The following is an 18,158-nucleotide window of genomic DNA, read 5'->3' as shown; positions in this document are numbered from 1 at the left end:
CCGTACATATGCATATTGCTAACAAAGTTGAAGTCGTTGAAGCAAAGTTTCTGGATGTGTGCAAAACCCCACTGATTATGTCCTTCACGCTGTTGCTTTTTTGTGAACATATAACTTCACTAGGGAGAGCTGCGATAGGCATTGTATAACTATATCCAGGAATATCTGTGTATCATCTGTGTTTGTGTATCTCAATTATCTCGACATACATGACATTGAGAGAACCGGGCACTATATGAAGTTGAATTCTTAATCAGGACTCAAAGGCTATGCGTGTGCCGTTGTTTGGATGAGCTAGTATAAATAAAAGGTAATAGGTTAAAATAAAACAAATACACCTTTTGCATCATGGGCACTTTAGCTAATACATAAATTGTTAACAGTACAAGTTTTTTTTTTTTTACCTAAACCCATATGCTTCTACCCTCTTATTTTCCCGAAACAAAACCATGTAAAAAATGTATTGGTTAATTGTACCCTATTGGTTAATAGTCTATATTTAAAACAATGTCAAAAAATAGAATATTACCCTAACCCCTACCCTAAAACCCTAGCCCATATTTTTCTATACATAATCTAATTTAGGCTATAACATTACACATACTTGTACAAGGGAGCCCTTGCAACATAATAATGATAAAAAGATCATTTCAGCCTTTAGAAGGCAGGGGAAAAAATGGCCCAATGTGCAGCCGGCAGCAGTTTAACAGAAACACAGGCATAATAGCTGTAAACTAGCTTTTCCCAGTGTGATAAAAAAATAAAAAATAATACTTGGTGATAAAACACACATATTTAGGAAAAGTCAGGAAAGCACAGTCCTGGAATTTGCTGGAGTGCGAAGATATGTTTTCTTCGCTTCACTGTGGTCAACTGACTGGCATTCGGCGTTTCTAGTGACCAACACAAAAACAATCACACCCTGTGTGAAGTCGTGAAAAGTTCTAGAATCTTTCTAGGGGAATTTCTCTGCTAGAGGATTCCAGGTTTACCAACATTCAAAAAGGCATATCTTCTTAAACTATTTTCAAATGGAAATGTATGACACATAATTTGAAATCTTACAATCTGCACTTTCATAAGCTGTAAAAAATTGAGAAATTACCTTACCTCTTTTTTTTATTTTATCCCTAGATTTTTAACTGTGAGAAGACATCTAATCCTGATGCTGAGAATGCAAGTTCTGCTTCTGCTCTTGAAGCGTCAGGTGATAGAGGGAGCAAGGTAAAGTACATTTTTTACTGGGTTGGATTAGATGATTGTCCTGTAAGAATTAATGTCTTTGTTTATTTAGAAATCCCTTAGCAGTTGCTTATAAAACAGAGAAGTAGGACGGGGGGGGGGGGGGAGATAATCAGGGTATTGGAACTCAGCTGACTTTAATGATGGTACCTCTGACTGAGTTTAATCATTCAAATATTTAAGTCAGGTCACATGTTCATTTAAAACAATTGTAAAATGTTTGCATTTGGTACATCTTTATCAAGAAAACCTTGTGCATTCCTTTTGATATTTGACATATTACACCAGCCACATAGCCTGATGGAATGGTCTATTTTGTAGGCCTGGGGCCAAATATACAATACTGTGTTATCAATGAATCAGTCGATTTTACCATAGAAGTGAAAAAACACATTTTGGAGATTGTTTGTGTACACCATTCAATGCCACAATTATTCAGTAATATTGAAGACAATGCTAAAGAGTATTGTTGGGTGTATTGCTTTAAGAATAAGCTCTGCAAAACTCATATATATGGAATGGAAAAAATCAACAATTCCAGAATAAATTACATGTATAAGACCAGTACCGGGACCCCTGCCCCTAAGTCAGTGTATAGGTTGACAGATTACCGGAATCTCACATGCACAGATGCTGCACAGTTGGCAACCATTGCTCGAAAGTAGCTGCTTCACCCTACCTGAGCCTAGGAAAACACTGTGCACTCAGGATGACCCCTTGACTGTGAAGGGTATGGAGGACCTAGTTCAGCTTTTCCCACACAGTGCTAACATGTCTACCATGCGGAGGACCCGATCACCATATTTTTCCATGGAGTTTGTGTTTTGTGTAGAATAAGGTTTAGTTACAAACCAACACCTTTTTTTCCCTTACTAGAACAAATTACTTTTATGAATGATTTTAATAGGCCAGCTAGCCAATACATGGATTAGGACTGTTGTACTGCTCTCAGTTGGTTAGTAGTGGCATGGCTGACGTACAGATGGTAACACATACTCTTTTCATGGTGTGGACTGTATGTACCTGAGTGGTCTTATATTAAAGGCCCAACCTAATCAATAAATAGGATGTCTTCTCATTTTTGTTTAGTTATCTTCATGTGTTGTTTTTCTATGAGGTGGAGATGGTTTTCTGGCTGCTCTCCATGTTGGCTAACCGAGACAAGGAAGAGATGACACGAACTCTATTGGCCATGTCTAGTTCTCAAGACAGCTGCATTGCAATGCGCAAGTCTGGCTGTGTCCCCCTGCTTGTGCAGATCTTGCACAACATTCCAGGGGCCACTGAGGAAGCATTGAGGGGTGCAGGGTGCAATCGGGAGGTCAAGTCCAGAGCCAGTGCTGCCCTGCACAACATCATATACTCACAGCCAGATGAAGGGCAGGCCCGGAGAGAGATGAGGGTGCTGCACTTGCTGGAACAGATCTGCTCCCACTGTGACAGTGGCTGGGATTGGATGGAGAGTCATGTTGGGAAGTTCTCTCCTGGGGGCACCAAGACCACTGGTAAGTTGAGGGAAGGAGTGAAAGGTTATTGTTGACAATTCTGCCAATTGTTGCTAAGACTGGTTTAAACTGTCAGTATTGAAGGAATTAAGTTCTCAAATTTGTATGCAGACATCCCTGAGCCATTAGACCCCCTGATCTGCCAGGCCATGTGTGGTATAATGAAGCTCTCATTTGAAGAGGAATATCGACGTGCCATGAATGAACTTGGTTAGTGAACATATATTTTCTGTCATACATTTTTATGTAAACTCTTAGACAAGCAAAGATAAACCAAAATATGAGTTTTCATGTATATTTCATATGTTCACTCTAGGGGGTTTGCAAGTAGTTGCAGAGCTGATGTATCTCGATCAGGAGATATATGGCATGCAAAATGACCCACTTAATATGGCACTCCGACGCTATGCGGGCATGGCACTCACAAACCTTACTTTTGGAGACGTTGTCAACAAGGTAAAGTCACAGGAAGAAACACTATATATTGTTAAATAAATAGAGCCATATTGAGTGGATAGCTTCATAGGCATGGAACTTTTAGATATGTTTAGAACAAGGTAAACTCTTAAGATTTGGCATTGTATATCAGAAATTAATTAATTGGTTTAACAGAAAATATGAATTAAAGGAATATTTGTCCATATCTGCACAGGCAACTCTTTGCTCCAAGAAAGACTGCCTGCAGGCCATTGTTGCGCAACTTGCATCTGATAGCGAGGAGCTACATCAGGTAAAATGCAGTTAACATTGGTCCATTGCTATATCGTTTTAATAATGCAGTGCATTATGAATGCATAATGTAATAAAAAATCCATCCTATGCTTCTTCTACCCACAGGTAGTGTCTAGTATCCTTAGAAATCTATCATGGCGAGCTGATATCAACAGCAAGATGGTCCTCAGAGATATTGGGAGTGTATCTGGATTGATAACTTGTGCTCTTCAAGCCACCAAGGTACAATACAATTATAATGCTATAGTTGTGTAATAATATGAAGCGTTGCAGAAATGTAATCCAATATATTATATATTTATATTAAAAATACATTATATTTCAGGAATCTACCTTAAAGAGTTTACTCAGTGCTCTGTGGAACTTGTCAGCGCACAGCATTGAGAACAAAGTGGCAATTTGCTCAGTGGATGGGGCCCTTGGCTTTCTGGTCAGCACACTCACCTACAGATGTCAGACCAACTCATTGGCCATTATTGAGAGTGGAGGAGGTATCCTGCGCAATGTGTCCAGTCTTGTGGCCACACGAGAAGATTACAGGTAAAACGTTTCCTTTCAATTTATAGTAATTAGAATGATTAGAGGTGCATCACTTACTTTAATTCCTACTTATCTACATGTTATTTCAACTAGATAATGTTTGTTTAAAATGTATTTTACTTGTTTTTTATACATAGGCAAATTCTCCGGGACCACAACTGTCTCCAAACTCTGCTGCAACACTTACGCTCTCACAGCCTAACAATAGTGAGCAATGCATGTGGGACTCTTTGGAACCTGTCTGCTCAAAGTGCCAAGGACCAGGAGTTACTGTGGGACATGGGAGCAGTCAGCATGTTACGCAACCTAATCCATTCCAAGCACAAAATGATTGCCATGGGAAGTGCTGCAGCTCTAAGAAATCTCATTACAAACCGCCCCTTAAAGTATAAGGATGCTGCTGTCATTTCCCCTGGATCCTGCATGCCTTCTCTATATATGAGGAAGCAGAAAGCATTAGAGGCAGAACTAGATGCAAAGAACCTGACAGAGACCTTTGACTCTCTTGAAAAACTAAGTCCAAAACACCTAAGCATTAAGAAGCCTCTGCGACACATAGAAAGCCTGGCGAAGGACTATGCGTCTGACTCTGGATGCTTTGATGATGACGAAGCCCCTAATGTCTGTGGTAGCCTTGACAATGGTAGTTTTTCCATGCTTTCCATGTTTCTGTCTAACTCTAACCTCCTCCAAAATCAGCCTTGTAAGAAAGACAATGAGCCAGAGAGAGAGGTTGTGCTGTTACAGACAATGGAAAATGGGCCCACCTCTACTGATGATGTGTCTGCTGCTGCAGAGAAGTTAGCTAAAAAGATCACTAATACTGTGGCCAAGATTGATAAGCTTGTGGAGGACATCACCATGCATACATCTTCAGAGGACAGCTTCAGCCTCAGTTCAGAGGACCATTTTGCAGACTGGCCCTATGGTTCAGGTGAATTGCATGAGGCCCGGGCCAAGTCTTGTTCCCCATTCCACTTTTCTGATACCAGCAGCCTTGCCCACAAAGATCAGCTGAGCAGAGCCCATGCTCTTTTGCGCCTCAAAACTGCCCACATAAGTTTATCCACTGATAGTCTTAACAGTGGCAGCACCAGTGATGGCTACTGTGGAAGCAAGGATCAAATCCAACCCTCATCAAAAGTAGTAGCAAAGCAAAGCCGGCCTAATAAGCTTGACCTTAAGCTGGCTCATCAAGAATATCTTAATGGTGATGCTCTGGTCCTTCGTGAAACAAATCAAATTGAAGTCCCAAAGAGAGATTCTATAAATGGAGAAGTGAAATTACCAGAGTACAATAGCACAGAAACTGAGAAGTATCAAGAGCTTCACCCACAAACACCAGCAAGTGTATCAACAAAATTATCCTCTGATGTTAGCATGACTTCCGTAAAGTTGTCCCCCTCTTATAACCATGTCCCGTTGATTCAAAGTGTTAACAAGTTAGGTATAGCAAAGACTTCCATCAGTGCCCAAGCTGCCCAGGCAATGAGAAGACAAGCTTGGGTTCCAACTGTAATGACTGGGGGAAGTATTTTAAAATGTTCTCCAATGAGCACTGCTAAAAGTCCAATACTTGGGCCAATGGAGACACTACAGAAGTATTCAGTGGAAAACACACCAATCTGTTTTTCTCGTTGTAGTTCCTTGTCCTCCCTCTCTTCTGGTGATGGAGCACTTGATGGGCACAGCCAAAGTGAATATGAGTTAGAGAGTGAATTATCTCTTGAGATCATTGAAGTGGACGATTCTGAAGTGTTAAACAGAGAGGAAGAAAATGAGACCAAGGACGATCTGAGATGTGATAAACAACTGCTAGTGACTGATTCAAGAACCAACAGGTCTGACCCTATAGAAATTCCTTGTACAGTTAAGCATGAGAAGATATTCCTCCGGGCCGGATCACCTAGCATACTTGAGGACAGATCACCCTCAAGTTCTTCTGAAAACTACATACAGGAGACACCCCTGGTAATGAGTCGTTGTAGTTCAGTTAGCTCACTGGGTAGCTTTGAGTCTCCCTCCATTGCCAGCTCTATTCTGAGTGATCAATGCAGTGAAATGATTAGTGGAACCTTAAGCCCAAGTGATCTTCCTGATAGTCCAGGACAAACCATGCCCCCGAGCCGCAGCAAAACTCCATGCTGTGTTGAATCTAGTGGCCCAGATACACAGAGTACAGTAATAGCTGGACAATGGGAAAGCAGCTTGTGCAAGTTCATGGAAATTGCAGACTTCAAGGAAAGGTTTAATATACCTCCTGATTTGGACACAATGATATACTTCACTGTGGAGAAGCCAACAGAAAACTTTTCATGTGCATCTAGCTTAAGCGCTCTTCCTCTTCATGAGCATTACATTCAGAAAGATGTTGAACTTAAATTGACACCCTTGCAGCAGCAGAAGGACAATGATATTGCATTCCCTGATGATAAAGAGCATTCATCAGTGATGGACCAAGGAGGTAGATATAGTGAAGGAAATTCAGATGAAGACACAGAAATTCTCAAAGAATGCATAAATTCAGCAATGCCTTCCAAATTCAGGAAAGTAAGACCCTCTTTGATGTCTACTTTACCAACCCATGTTCTCAACTGCCAGTCTCGAAAACCTATACATGTGCCAATGTACATGATGCTTCCAAACAATGGTAAACAAATGTGTACTAAGGTTGTTATGCCACAAAAGGACAACCAGCTTGATGATTCATCATTTACTGACTCTGCAGAGGGCACCCCTATCAACCTCTCCAGCACAACATCTTTAAGTGATGAAACACTTCAGTATCCAGTTAGGAACACGGGTTCAAAAGATTGGCCGGTTAGGAATAGTACTAAACAAGAACTTCTGAATGATGAGGCAAAGAGAATTGAAGACCTTCGGATTTTCTCACACTTCCATAAGCCCTCTAAAATAACTAGTCGACATGACATGCTAGTCGGTACAATGAGCAGATCAATTAAACATGTCATTCCCACTCAGAAAGTGCTGATGCAGAGCAAAGAGGTAACTGATCGAGTGGTAAATCAGAGAAACTGTGATCAGGCATCTTATGAACAAAGACAAAAGTTGGCTCTGACAAGGAAACTAGAACTTCCTGTCAAAAAACAAAATACAGTGGCCAATCAAAATCAGAGAGCCCCCCAAAGACATGTGGCTCCTGAGCCTATGTGTCATATCACACCAACTGAGGGGGCAATCTACTGCTTCTATGATGAAGAAAGAGAGAGAAAACAAGGAAATACAAAGAGGACAGAGAGACAGCTAAATAAGGAGAGTAACAGGGATATTGTTTCTCGAAGCATGACAAATATTAGTAGGATTGACAACTCCCAAATAAGACACAAAGTTGTTAATAAAGTAAGGCAGAATCTAATCAAGGATGACACACCACTGTGTTACTCCCTAAGCTCATCTCTTAGTTCTTTGAGTGATGCAGATTTGAAAGACCACAAATCTAAATCTCTCAAAGTTTGGGCAAAAAACAAACACAACCAAGCATCTAACAAGGTTCAGCAAACAAAAACAATGCATATCTATGACCGGTATGGCGGACACAGCTCACCAAGTTCAGTAAGTATGGATTCAGAGGATGATCTTCTGCAGAAATGCATAACATCTGCAATGCCCAAGCAAAAGAAGAAACTTTCTGCGAGAAAGAAAAAAACTGAGAAGAATCTGAAAAAGAAGAACCCACAAAAAGTATCTGATGGGTGGAACATTGAACAAGGCTGTGACAGTGACGATACGGCTTCTGACATAGACTCAGACCTCAACAGTGTTGAGTGGAGAGCAATACAAGAGGGAGCCAATTCTGTTGTTAACAGATTACAAGCATCAAAATCTCAAGAACACTCATCTGAAGAATCTGAATCTGTACTTTCCTTCATGTCTGGATCTAGCTTTACCCCCAAAGAAAAGAAGTTTTCTGTAGACAAAAAGGCAAACAAACCCCTTGACTTTGCTCCACGTAAGCCAGTTCCCAATATGCCAATGGTTTTTAGAGGCAGAACGGTGATATACACACCCAAAAAAGAGATGGCTCTTTCACAAAGGCCACTGCCAATGAAAGTGTCAATCAAGACAGATGCTCCAAAAAATCCAAACTTGGCTCAACATCGATCAAAGAGCCTTCACAGGTTGGGGAAACCCCAAGAAATAGAGTTGTCATTGCCTAAAAGGAGCTCAACTCCACCTCCAAGGATACCAAAGAGTTCATCGTCTGGATCATCTCAAAGCTCAACACCATCAAGGCAGTCACAGAGGAAGTTGACCTCCCCATCTCAATCAACAAAAGCCATCCCCCAAAAAAGTGCCACTCCTGCTAGTATTTCATCTGAAAGAAAAGGACGCTCCCTTGTTTGTTCAAATCAGAGTCTGAAATCTCAAGCACATAAGACACAAAAGTCACCTGTCCGAATAACATTCATGCAGAACTCCACAAGGCAGTCCAGAACAGTATCACCTCTAGTGACAAATCAACCTACAAATATCAATAGACCACATACTCAGGTACCAGAAAAAAAGACCTGTCCTGTCAATCGTTATGACTTGGTACGGATGACCTCTGTTCAGTCAAATAGCAGTGAGTCGGATCAGAATGGGCTCTTAAGACAACTGACCTTCATTAAAGAGTCAAAGACTCTTCTTAAACGTAATAGTTCTTCACCACGCTCCATGGCTACAACCCAGCAGGCATCATCCATGAGAACATGTCCAGGCGCTTCTGCAGTCTTCCTCTGTTCGTCTCGATGCCAAGAGCTAAAGGCAGTTGTGCAGGCACCAAGAATAATGCAAGGAAAGGGCCATGAGCCAAAGCAGCAAGATAAAGGGCAAACAGTCAGTCTTGCTAGAACCACATCTAGTGAACACAACCTACATGCACAACGTTCATCTAGGAGAACCAGCTCTGAAAGCCCCTGTAGGGTACCTCAGAGAAATGGATCAGGGAGAGTGTCTGGAGACAAGCAGCAAGAAAAAGATACTTTCAAGAGGCATTCCTCTTCACCCAGTATAAACATTCTGAGCCGGGTTACCAGCCGCTCCTCTCTCCGGTCTTCGTCTTCTGACTCAAGTGGGCGAACAAAGAGTGAGGATGATACAAAGAAAAGGCAGCAGAGGACTGGAACACATCTGAATGACAAACTCACTTGGAGAAGGATTCGGGATGAGGATGTACCTCAAATCTTGAAAAATACTCTTCCACCAACTGCTTTACCCCTGTTTGTTTCTGCTGAGCAGCCCAAAGGCAACCAGCCAGCACTGCCAGGCAAGCTACCAACAATTTTGCTTAAGTCACGAAAAACAAGTGATGCCACCGTCCAAACAGAAGATTTCTTGACCAACAAGACCCATTCAAGCACCTCTCCAACCACAGACACAGCTCTGGTCTTCTCTGAGGAGGCAGAAAGACTTGCCCTACTTAGAAAAATCGATATTGCCTCTGGAGGTAACCTACAAGATGGAGACTTTGACTGTTCCATAAATAGCTATAGCACAGCCTATACTGCAAACTCTCATCCAGTAGAGAGTCACACAGGTGGGGTTGTCCGCTTCCGTCAAAGCTCTCCGAGCAAAGCTGTAAGGGTCACCCCATTTAACTACATACCCAGCCCTATGGGGTGTTGCCTGCAAGATAAACAGAGCCAATCAGTCACAATCAATAAGAATTCAAATGAAAACACGGAGGCATAGTTTCTTTAGTCTATACTAATGAATTGTCAAGATGAGAAAAATAATACTTTGGACCTTTCAGGTGAATTAGCTTTTTAACCTTGCATTATGCCCCAACCCCCTTTCCATCACATCTAAAATGCATTTTAAACTAAAACACTTATTTAAAGAGAATCTCATTCCATTTACTGTTCATACTTATGGATGCGCAAAGACAGGACTAAAAGGGGTAGATTTCAAATATCCCCATGGGAAGAGTTTTAGATAGCTGTACAAAATGGAAGATCACCTTTTTCTACTTTTTGTATTCCATTGCCTGTTACAACTGTATTGTAAATGTGCAACAACAAAAAAGAAGCATAATGCAAATCACTGAATAAAAAAGCAATTGCGTTTTACTTGACAATGCACTGTGGCTAACTGTTGACATTCAAAATATTATCTGTATAGATTTGTAAAACACAAAATGGAAATGCAAAGTTTCTTATCTACATGTTTCGTTTCTCCTTTTGTGCTTCACCTACAACATCACTTGCTACTGAAGATGAGACACTATTGCCATTAATGTTTAACAACCACAGGCACTATTATTGGAAATACTACAGTTAATGTCTTATTAGCATTGTTGAAATGCTGTGCTATCTGTAGGCTATTCTGTTGTAAATATTTGCTGTCGTCAATCCCTACAAGGTTTCCAGTATGGAAAATGACTGTGTTGCTAATTCTGCATGCTTAGCTAATATCCAGAATTTGAATACAATTGCTAATACTGTAAGTGCGGGACAAATAACATTTTCCTTTGTGGTATTTAAATTAAAAGTTAACAAAATTATAGCAAATACATTTCTCTGAACTTTGTAAAGCAACAGATATAACTATGTAAACTTAATAGCTGTACATGTTTCCACTATTTTAAAAGCAATTACATGTGTTTGCTACTGGAATCATATGCTTTCGATCTGAAAAAGAGTATGTAAGGGTTAGTAGTTTTTAAGAAAAAAAAGGTATCAGTATCTACAAATGTTCACACACACGTAAATGTACAAATGTGTTACTATCTACTTAATTGTATTGGTGTTAGATCAAAGATCTCAAACATGAAGACCTTAGAAAATGTATATTCTGTGTAGCTGAAACAGGACATGTGAGAGGTTGACTAAGACAACATGACAAAGAAAACTCAAAAGTATTTTGGGGGGTTTCTGGAAGTGAATCTCCACAGTTTAGAGGCAGAATATCTGTAAAATGTATAATTGTATGATTTCAAGTTGTTTCTGTATTGAAATAATTTTCCGTATTGAAAAATGCTGAGATCTATCCTCGATGAAATACCTTCACAATTAACATACATAACACTTAACAGTCCCTCTGACAAATGAGTGAATTAATATAAGTTGTCAGAAAATAGGGGTGTACCATTTTGGCAATGTTTTGTGATGGCCCTAATGGCTATAAATAAAAATCGATGTTAAATTTGCTTTGCAAGATCCCCAGAATCCAGCATGGTAAACTAGCCATCTTGTGAGCTCACATTCTGTTTCACATGATGGGTCAGTCCAGCAATTAACAGTAGGTCTACATTATTGACAGCCACTGCCAACAGACTTGTAGACATTATTGTTCCAGTTCATGTATTTATTGTTCTTAATTACTGAAAGTTAATCCAATTGTCTGTGATGGAATTTTGGTTTCAAACAACTTCAGTCAGAGCGACGATTTACAAGTGACTTGAAACAACATGTAAGCACAATAGTTACTGTTGAATTTCCCAACTTGAATTCTGTTATGATTTCAAGTATATAGTTTGACAATGATATACTACTTCTGTTGGCATAATGGTATACATTATCAATCAACTTAAAATAATGAAATCAAAGAGCATAATCCCAGGAAATATTTGCATGAGTAGACATCTAATGCCATGAAATTGTCATAGAGGCAGGTGATGTGATGTAGGTCAAGGAGTTTGTCATAATAAATGTTCTCATCAAATGAAAAGTGAATGGTATTTTATGAACTTAGTTGTGCGAGTACAGTTTTATATTAATTACATTTCATGATACATAACATATTTGACATGCTTTCTCAGACAGTTGATTAGAACGATTTGGGAACCCAAATAATGACATAACTGGTTGATGACATGACTGGTGTTCAAGATTCATTGGTGCTGAGGTGGACTGATGAAATCTTTGGTCAGAGTGCTCTGCCTTTCACTTGAACAACATTGAATTCCAACTGCTTTCCAGCTGTTTGTAGATCTTCTCTCTGCCTTACAAGTTTACCCCTTGCCTCGTGAAGTTGCTCATTAAGCTCCAAGTATCTCCGACTCTGAAGGTACATGGACTCCATGTCATTGTCTGGTGACCCACTGACATCTATGGAAAAAAAAAGACATTGGAAAAGATATGTGACAAGCTCTGGTAAAACGGGGCCATTGTCGGCCAAGGTCATTTCTCCGCTTTTTACAGATTGTGAAAGTGCATATTGTAAACTTTCAAATGATGTGTCATACATTGAAATCTGATAATATCTGTTGATAATAAATAAATAGTTGACAATGCGCGTATCTAAACGATATCCATACTCCCAATGTTAGAGTCATAAATAACAGGAAGAATTTCAGAAGAAATTTGAGAATTTTCGAACAAGTTACACTTGCCTCTCATATTGGCCCACTTGGATCGTGCCCTGACAATAAAGGATGAACAATTAATGTTTTGCCAGGAGGGTCTCGACTACTAACAGCAAACATCAGTCATGTGCTCTTGACCACCAATCAAGTTTCACTCCCTATCCCTGCTGTGTCTAAGCTGACTGACGCATCCCAAACAACCTCCCATGGAGCAGAACAGAACATTCAAACAGCCTCCTGCAAGGACATGGGCCCTGCACAGATCCTCACCCCCCTAACGAATTCCCTTGTGATAGAACAGCTCAGTGATATAGACTTTCACAAAGAAAAGATACGCTAGGACAGCCACCCTGGTATTTCATTAAACATACCGGTCATCATAAACAGCAAATGGCATGGTAAAATGCATGGTTACAAACCTGAAATCCCCTGTTTTATCTGTTAATACCCCACAGATGAAACTGGCCCTTTTAAATGTTAGATCACTAAATAACAAAACCTTTCTAGTTAATGATCTGGTCAAAGAAAACAACTTAAACTGCATCTGTCTAACAGAAACCTGGCTAAACAATGACACGGCAACAGCAAAATTGATAGAAGCATGTCCACCTGATTACAGATTTCACCAAGATTCTAGGAAATCAAAAAGAGGTGGAGGAGTCGCAGCTATTTTCTCATCTAAACTGTTGTTGAAAATCACTGAGCTAGGTGAATTTGAATAAATCAATTGAATATCTTGCTATAGAGCTCAAAACCGAATCAATACTTTTTGTTATTATATATCGGCCACCCAAGCACTCGCCAATATTCATACAAGAATTCTCTGAACTATTATCACTATGTGTCACCAGATATGACAAAGTAGTTCTAAACGGAGACTTAAATATCCAAGTAAATAAAAAAGCAGACCCAAGAACTATTGAGCTTTTAAATCTCCTTGACATATAACTCAACACATAACAGATCCAACACACCGGCATGGAAATACACTAGATATAGTAATAACAACTGGACTAAACATCAATAATATTTCAGTGACTGATATACCCCTCTCAGACCATCATTGTATACTGATGTGGAAACCATCTTAACAAAAACAACGAAATAATTCTTAATCCAAAGAAGACATCTAGACGATGGAGCCATGATGAAATTCTCTGAGCAATTTGCTCTATATGAGCCACCTAATCATGAATGCTCTCTGAATGAAATGGTAGAGAACCTCAATGATGCAATATTATCTGTGTAGACTCTGTTGCACCACTGAAAACCAAAAAGAAGTCTACAAGTAGAACCTCCCCATGGCTGAGAAATAAAAATGTTAGTGAAACGAAAAGAAAATGCCACACAGCAGAGAAAATTGAGAAAAACCAAGATCACTATCCACTACAATATCTATAAAGATGCACTAACCACCTATAACAAAACCATCCGTCTAGCAAGGAAAGAATATTTTTCCAACATAATTACAGAAAATGCCAGAAACAAAATAACTTAGATCAGAGCTAGTATCCAGTGGCGGAACCAGACTTTTATATATGGGGTGGCCAAGGGGTGGCCAGGGCTACTACAGGGGGTCCACAGACCAAGATTGAAAATGTGTGTGTAACCTTAGCCTAGCATCTAAGCAATTATTCATATGATTGCTGATGAGAAATAGAAATTCTAATTTACTTAAGCCTGAGTTCTTCAGTGTGGCCTAGTATGGTCCACTAGGGTTACTTTAATCAAATTCTACATTTACTATGACTAGACTGTCTCTACATCTGAATTGCAACTAATTTCTTTCTTACACACACTGTACGTACTTGGTCACTCTGTTTTCATGAATATATAATCTGGGTCTATCCAGGTTAGAGGTTAGATCCTTTGATGAATTCTTTACATTAAAACTATTAGTGTATACTCACACAAAAAATGCCACAGCCATTAAAACAAGAACACTCATGAATCAACAACCAACATTTTAAAGTGAGGCTTAATCGGAAAAAAACTTTTGTGTAGGCTTACATGTGTGGCCTACAAACACAAGCTAAACTTGGCATGTGACTGACTGCCTATGCTCTGACCTGGTACCTGTAGCCTCGGGGAGGGAGCTGCTCTGAGGTCTTGGGGTGGTGCAAGGACTGGGGTCTACTTCCACCTGATCCTGTTTGCTCAGCTTTTTGAAGAAGTCTGGTATCTCACCCTTTCTTTTAATGTTTGAAGTGAACCCTAAGCAAAAATAACATGTAGGCCTACACATCCAATTACCCACATTTGAGTCCAATCTCAATCTTAAACACATCCCCATTATTATCTTCAATCAACTACCAGCCTTTAAGTTACTAGATCATGGCTAGCCCTACTCTGAAATACGTATTTCAAACAGGCATTATACACAGTGTTGTGCACGTTCATACCTCTCATGAACTCGTTCAAAGTTCAGTTCATACAAGTAAATATGAATCGTTCACGTTCATAGTTCACCATTTAAATTCTGAACTCGTTCATAGTTCAGTTAATTTCATAGTTTTAAGGTGGAAAGTGAGAATGAAAGACTTAACTTGTTTTTTAACCGTTAGATGCGTGAGTTCTAAATATTTCCGACGCTCCCTGCATGAAGTCGAACACACCTGTTGTCTTGGTGCTTGTTTGGTCTATATATGTGTGCAATGAATCATGGGCAACGTAGTGCGAAGTCGAGTTAAGGCCGATATATGCTTCTGCGTTTTTCGAAAAACGGACACATGGGAACGCCCTTGTCTCCGTGGAACGCCCTCTACGAGCTCTCCGTCAGCCCTCGGAGAGCCCCGGAGAGCTCGACGTGCACCTCCTGAATTTTCGAACTATCCGTCGTAATTTCGGAGAGCGACGGAGAGCTACGGAGACCCCCTTGGCTGTGATTGGTCAGTATTAAGAACCGCTTGCGTCAGGGGCGGGGTTGCCGGGATAAACAGAATGAACAGAATCCTTTGACCGCCATTGCTGTAAGTTTTCACAATTCATATTTCAGCTTAACAGTACATGTAAATCAGCATCTGAATTAAAATGTGACGAGAAATGGGCAGTGTAGTTGCTGAAAATTTGCGTATTTTATTGATGAAACGGCTCATTTGTAAATTTGCTCCGACTTCTCGATAACCTAGGTAAATTAACACTCCACGACGACTTACAAAAAACCGTTGCGTCACCTACTCTTCTGGCGGTGAATTGTTTTCAGCACCCACAGCCTACGGAGAACCATAAACGAAGTCTATCCGTCCGTATCCGTCCGTATCCGTGCGTATCCGTGCGCCCGACCATCCGTAAACGGAGACACAGAAGCATATTTTGGCCTTTAGGCCCCATTTACACGGAGGAAAAACGCATATATTTTCATGCGGTTTGGCCTTTCATTTACACGAAAACTGAGGTTTTATCACAGAAAACTATAATTTCTAAAAACTGGCCAAAGTGGAGATTTCTGAAAACTCAGTTTTTGTGTTGGCGTGTGCACTAGGTTAAACAGAGTTTTAGGTTCTCAAACGTCACAGTATGCGACTAAAAATGCATCACGTCGTGACCGTCCTGTTTGTAGTAATGTAATCGGGTCATTTATTTGGGAATCACGTTACATTTGGGAATCACGAAATACATTTGTGCAAAGCGTTACATTTATTTGTGAATCATCCAAACAAATAAACCTCGCGCCATATTTACTATTGAAAGGAAAAGGAAGTTGATCGTGTTATTCGTAGTTGTTGTTGATTTTGAGAATTCTGATTGGTTTGCATGGCTTTATTACGGTGGCCCTGAGGTGCAAATCACACCCACTAACATGAGTGCATCCCCCAAATGAAAACACTCCCCCCAAATACGAGTCAACTCCCCCCAAATAGGATGACTTGCTAACCTCCCCCCAATACAAAGACACGCTCCCCCAAATGGGAAACGACATTAGATTAACTCAAAAACACATTACATTAACTCAAAACGGAAAGGGTAGGTACAACACTTCGTTGCTGAATGGATGCAGTAACTAACAAGAAATTCATCGACAGAAGTACAAAATGCAATAGCCTGAGTTATGTGCACCAGGACATTTGTTTGGCTATCGAAGCATGTAGCAAATAGTAGGCTACTTATGCAAAAGTATATATTGCGTGTTAAACGTAAAAATCGATAGCCAAACAATTATCCTGGTCCACGTAACTCTGTCATTGTGGCATTTCGTTCTTCTGTTGTGGACTATTAGTGTTTTCTTCTGAAAAGTCCTGCTTCCTTCAACTGTGTTTTTAGCGTGCGCATAAGCTACTTATTTTAATGTTGTGAAACGTTAACAGCATATCTAAGATTATTTCATAGAAATGTCCCTGATTAAAATAAAGAGTAGTGCAAGTCATGACTCTGAATTGTTAACACAAATGTTTCTTCTTTTCTTCTAACCAAAACAATCAACTTCATGGTAATGACAGAGTTACGTGGACCAGGATGGTTGTTTCGCTATCGATTTTGTGTTTTCATTTGGGGGATGCACTCATGTTAGTGGGTGTGATTTGCACTTCAGGGCCACCGTACTTTATGCTTCTCGTTACACTGCCGCCTACAGGTTTGGCATAGTTATGATAGCGCTCGGGGGCGTATTTATGCGGGTTAATGTAAACAGAAACATTTTTGAAAACGATCTTGTGTGTACGATGTTATTTTTGAAAACGGAGGGGTAGAAATATTAGTTTCTGTAAATACCCGGCTATGTGTAAACGTGGACTTAGTTGGTTTAGGTTAGGCTACATAGCGAAATTTTACGGGCACTGAGCAACAACATGGTGCAAGCATTCGATTTAGACAGCGTCTCTCCTCAGGAGAAGGAAAACATTCCGTAACGTTTTAGCTAGACCTCAGATAATATGAACGTGTTCACCGTTCAATTCATAATTTGTCATTAAGTTGCGTTCAGTTCATCGTTCTCATAAAAATGAACGTGTTCAATGAACGCTTTCTTTTGAACTCGTTCATGCACAACACTGATTATACAATAGCAAACAGGGTAGCTATCTGACTGCAGTATTAATCTTTTGTAATGTTAATAGATTGATAAGGCATCTCATCAAGGAATCTTAGCAGTTAAAGAACAAAAATTGTGTAGCGACCCACACAGAAAGATGTGTGTTATATGTTAGGCTGTTGGTTGTTTACCAGTAGTGTTTGCGGGGTCCGACATGCCAATCAACCTGCTGTCTGCCAATCACGGGAATGCCCGGAATGTTCGGATGCCGGGCATCCTGGTGGTTGGCGGAGGGGCATGGAGGGGGTTGGGCAGGGGGATGGAGCATTCTAAGTTAAGACCAAGTTTAGCGTATGTTCTTTCTGTTACGTCTGGGTTTCACAAGAGACGGTCACTATTGTTTTGTGGGCTACCTTTCTTTTATTTAGTGTGGGCTAGGGATAAACAGCAAATGTTTACTCCTCGGCAGGTCTGCAAATGCCTTTGTAAACCGAGATTTGTTTAAACGTTTGTTAACCGAGACCGTAGGTAAAATTTTAGCCAATCACATTAACGTGTCTGTGGACTTCAACAACCTGCCATAATACGGACAAAATGTCTCCTTCAGATCACGAGCAATGTCGTCTGGTAGCATGTAGGTGAAATATTGCTTGTTAATCTTATTAAATCGATTATCATACGTGCTTGAATATTCTTGAGAATGGCAGGATCCATGTTTAGTAATTTTAAGTGTTTCCTAGGCTAACATTTAGCAAGCTAGCTGTGATTGGCTAAAATTGGAAGAGACATCTGATAGGCTGCAGAGAATATCTTTTAGAAAAAATGCATTTGTGAATCTAAGCGCATCAGGAAAGTTCCAAAAATC

At 40.1% G+C, this 18,158-nt stretch overlaps 1 protein-coding gene and 1 long non-coding RNA gene across 2 annotated transcripts in view; both read left to right on the top strand.

The window, feature by feature from the left end:
* The window catches only part of apc2 (APC regulator of WNT signaling pathway 2), a 70,801-nt gene extending 58,459 nt beyond the window's left edge, over window positions 1-12,342 (top strand). The window contains exons 8-15 of the mRNA XM_062452810.1: window positions 1,135-1,224; window positions 2,360-2,747; window positions 2,859-2,957; window positions 3,064-3,203; window positions 3,400-3,477; window positions 3,585-3,701; window positions 3,805-4,019; window positions 4,157-12,342. Coding sequence (XP_062308794.1) covers window positions 1,135-1,224; window positions 2,360-2,747; window positions 2,859-2,957; window positions 3,064-3,203; window positions 3,400-3,477; window positions 3,585-3,701; window positions 3,805-4,019; window positions 4,157-9,713 — 6,684 coding nt within the window. The 3' untranslated portion in view covers window positions 9,714-12,342. The remainder of the gene's footprint in view (window positions 1-1,134; window positions 1,225-2,359; window positions 2,748-2,858; window positions 2,958-3,063; window positions 3,204-3,399; window positions 3,478-3,584; window positions 3,702-3,804; window positions 4,020-4,156) is intronic.
* Window positions 1-18,158, top strand: part of LOC134012989 (uncharacterized) — a 354,410-nt gene that overhangs the window by 248,806 nt on the left and 87,446 nt on the right. The gene's annotated exons all lie outside the window — the stretch shown is intronic.

Source organism: Osmerus eperlanus, chromosome 26 (assembly GCF_963692335.1).
Source record: "Osmerus eperlanus chromosome 26, fOsmEpe2.1, whole genome shotgun sequence".
NCBI classification, from domain to species: Eukaryota; Metazoa; Chordata; class Actinopteri; order Osmeriformes; family Osmeridae; genus Osmerus; species Osmerus eperlanus.
Note: the sequence above shows the minus strand (reverse complement) of the source record. Positions and strands in the feature narration are given on the sequence as shown.